The sequence below is a fragment of the Thermochaetoides thermophila genome (genome assembly GCF_000221225.1).
Source record: "Thermochaetoides thermophila DSM 1495 unplaced genomic scaffold scf7180000011801, whole genome shotgun sequence".
In the NCBI taxonomy this organism is placed as follows: Eukaryota; Fungi; Ascomycota; class Sordariomycetes; order Sordariales; family Chaetomiaceae; genus Thermochaetoides; species Thermochaetoides thermophila.
The window spans coordinates 27,505-31,201 of record NW_006383021.1 but is presented as its reverse complement, the minus strand read 5'-3'; the positions used below and the strand labels follow the sequence as shown (position 1 = coordinate 31,201).

The 3,697-nt window shown below is 54.0% G+C and overlaps 1 protein-coding gene across 1 annotated transcript; it reads right to left on the bottom strand.

Moving 5' to 3' along the window:
• Window positions 1-3,697, bottom strand: CTHT_0000120 (putative FAD binding protein; the record flags this gene model as incomplete). The annotated part of the gene is made up of 7 exons (XM_006690504.1): window positions 1-82; window positions 145-218; window positions 430-1,398; window positions 1,702-1,797; window positions 2,409-2,702; window positions 2,777-3,327; window positions 3,436-3,697. The coding sequence occupies 7 exons, from the start codon at window positions 3,695-3,697 to the stop codon at window positions 1-3; spliced, it is 2,328 nt and encodes a 775-aa protein (XP_006690567.1).

Below are 3,697 nucleotides of genomic sequence, written 5' to 3'. Positions count from 1 at the left end.
TCAAAGATGAAAATCCTCTACCTTCATGACCTTCACCCCCCTCCTAGCCCACGCCATCGCTATGTGCATGTCCTCGGCGCCACTTTCAAGAGGTCAACCTGTGGTCTTGTGAGAGCCATGGAGATCAAGAATAAGGGAACTTACTCTTCCTTCTTCTCGGCGTATGGCTCTGTCTCGCCTGCTGTGATGTTGGGGTTGCGGAAGAGGACGCTCCTTGTCTGTTCATGAGAGGTGAGAGTAGAGTGTTAGTGTTGCGAGTCCATCAAGTTTCTCTTGACTGAAAGGAAGGGGCAAGAAAATAAAATCCTCCAGCTAAGTGCTCTGCTATATATTCATTCCTCCATGTTTCTCGATGAAGCCATTTCCCCCGACAACAGAGATGATTCTGAAAAGGCAAATTAAATTAAACAGAAAATCGAAAACACCTACCAACCCCAGAGTAAGGTGAATCCCCCCTGGGCTCCCCTTCACCACCTCTCTCGCCTCCCGACCCTCAACCATCGCCAATATATTCCTCGCCGCAACCCCCGCCTGCACCATCCCCGGCCTAGCAGCCTTATGCATGCCCGTGTCGGCAACATCCCCGATCGCGAAAAGATGTGACAGTTTCTCATGTGCCAGTTGCATTGTTGGACGGACGCGGATGCACCCGTTTTCAGGGTTGATCAGTTCTTGTGCGGGGAGAGTGCTAGATGGGGAGGTAAGTAGAGATGTGGAGGGTTTGGGGCCGGTGCAGGGGATGAAAAGGTCGGCTTTTAGGCAACGACCGTCTGTCAGTCTGACCTCTGTCATGTTCGTCTTTGGAGTTGAGTTGGACCCCGTTGTTGTTGTTGGGTCGGGGAAGCCCCCCTCAGGGAAAACAACGCGAACCCCCTTTTCAACGCGAACCCCCAACTCCCTTAATCTCTCGTCCACGATCTCCCCCAACCATGGGTGAAAGGCGTTCATGAGCCTATCCCTCGAATGCACAATCGTCACCTGCTTATGCGGATAGATCTCCTTGATATCACACGCCATTTGCACGCCTACTGCGCCGCCACCGACCAAGACGATAGTATCTGCCTGCTTGATGGCGCTTTGCCATTGCCGAAGATACCTTGCTGCATTTTCTTTCTCGTTCTTCCCGTGATGAGTCATGTTGTTGAGGGAGTCGGTCACGGAAAGGGGGATATTCCCTGGCGGGGGCAGCTTCGAGCCCGTTGCGAGGATGAGGTAGTCGAAGGGGACTGAGGTTGAAGACTGGAAGATGGGACGGTCGACCGTAAGGGTGTGTGGGTGCAGGGCTGTGGCGCGGGCGTGAAGGATAAGGTGGCGCGAGGGGTCTGGGGAAGAGGTGTAGGTTGATGTGTATGGAATGAAGGCTTTGTGTTCGTGCGAGGGGAGGATAGAGAAGCGTGGCTGGGGGAAGTTTAGCACGTCTGGAATGTGTATATCGTAGATGGCAGGAGATGGAATAGGCAGTTCAGAGGTAAGGGGTAAGCGGCAGGGGGGCTTACGAAGGCAAAGAGATGGTGAAAGTGGCTGTGTGGTTCGATGAGGATGACCTTCAAGATATTAAGCAGGCTTGTTCATAAACGTGAGGACATTAAGGTGGTCTTGACTGACACGATGTGTTGCGGGTAAGATATTCGCCAGCTCCTTGGCTGCGGTCTAGGTACTCCTGTCAGCACTTACACCCAAATATCTCCCTTACCAACTCACCAATCCCACGTAAGATCCGCCAACAACAACAACATTACTCAAGGCACTCATCTTGTCCTTCTCACTCTCAGCCTGAGGAGCATTCTCGCTCATAACCTGTGCAGAAACCATCTCTCTCTGAAATATACTTAAATACTACCTCAACTCAGAGAACACCTTGGAGCATGCCTCCCTTCCTCTAGTCAGACGTGGCAAAGCTGATTTTATACATGCAGCCTGCAGATCGGGTGCCCTGACCACCGGAGAGGATACCCTGGCAGGCCACCAGGGACAGCTGGGATGGGGCTCGGATCTCGGGGATAACTGTGGGTTTTTGGCGGGATTGTCGGCGGTGGAGTCGGCTGGGGAAGTAGAGGATGGCAGTTGAGGAGAAATGTTGTGCCGGAGACAGGAGGATCGTAATCTAACTAAGGGGATGACTTCCCCATGACACAGGGGGTTTGGGGGGGCTAAAGAAAGATGGCGATGTTGGTATATCTGATTCAATTGCTTGGTTTCGATGGACATAGGAAATAACATGTCTGGTATCTGTTTATCATCATCATTTGATTCTTCGCAAGTTGCCCTTGAGCCCTCATCATCCGTCAAGTTTTCGGATTCGCCCACTTCCCACTAGCCGTGTCAGTCTCTGCCCCTGAGCTTCACCCTTCTCCCACACGCGACCCCTACTCCCTCAAATATCCAATCATCGCTTTACCCCAACTCACAGCCCCTTTATAAATCCACATCCCCGGGACATTCCCCTTCTGCAATCCCTCAACCGCATCCGCGAGCGCCGGCCCCAGGCCCTCGGCCTTGATCTCCTCGAGAGGATACATGAATGACTTGAAGCTGAACAGGATCGCTCTGCTCTGCGGCAGCCGTGTCAGCGTCTGTAGCTCGACGCGCATGCGGGCCTGCGAAGGGTCAATCTTCTCGACTTCTTGGACCGCGTCGTCCAGGTGCAGGGTGACGCCGCTGCCGCGGGGGGTGAACAGATGAGGTGTTGTTTGGAGGGTCCACTGTGATGGAAGTCAGCTTTCCTCCGTCATTCTACGTCGTGTTGGCATGAAACCAGGTGTTGCGCAAAACCCACATTAACCCTTTTCACCGGCTTCCCAACCTCTAACCTGGAGAAAAATCTCTCCATACTTCCGCTAATCTTCTCAATCCCCGGCACAGGGCCATGGATCTCGCCCAGCCTCATCCCTAGCTTCTCTCGTGGAGCGAACCCCGCCGGATGGCAGCACACAAACGCTACAGCTCTATGCTGTCCCCCCTGTTCGGCCGGATCTTGCAATAGCAGAAACAGATCATCCTCTACCGTCTCGCCAAGGATGCGCAGCATCGCTTCGGCGTCCATCTCTTGTTCGCTTGGGCAAACGGGAGCAGTCAGGCCGGTGACGTGGTTGTGGAAGGTGAGAGTGCCTTTTTCGGTTTGCGAGACTGAGAAAAGACGAGGGTAGCGCGTGGGCAGGTAGGTTCCCAATAGATAGGTGTAGAGCTCGTGGACGGGGGCCGAGCCGGAGGGGATGGCGCCGTGGACTGAGGGTCCGTGGGAGGAGAGGATGGAGCGGCGTTCGAGGACTTTGGTGAGGTAAGTGTTGTCAAGGACGATCAGCTCCGAGGGGGTTGTGGATTGGATGGCTGGAAGGTCAATCAGTCTTCAGTCACTGGCTTGAGGGCTGTCGCATGTAGAAGTCTTCATGATGAGGGAGAGACAACTTCTTGAAGATGGGGGGGGGGGGAACATACCCATGTTGATGTGATAAATCGGCTTGAACGGACGCAGTTTAATTGGAGGCGTCGTCTTCCAGTCGAAATCTGGGAGGGGCTCGATGGGCGGCCATGATTCGGAACTTGGCTTCTTCTCAACATCCGGCTTCACGCTGCTTGGTGGCAATAATGACTCTCTTCCGAGCAGGCCCAGCAACCATAAGAGCAAGCCCCGCGGGCTGAAAGCTGCCAGTGCCGTCACTACACAGAGGATGAGACCCAGGAGAATCAGGGCCGTCAT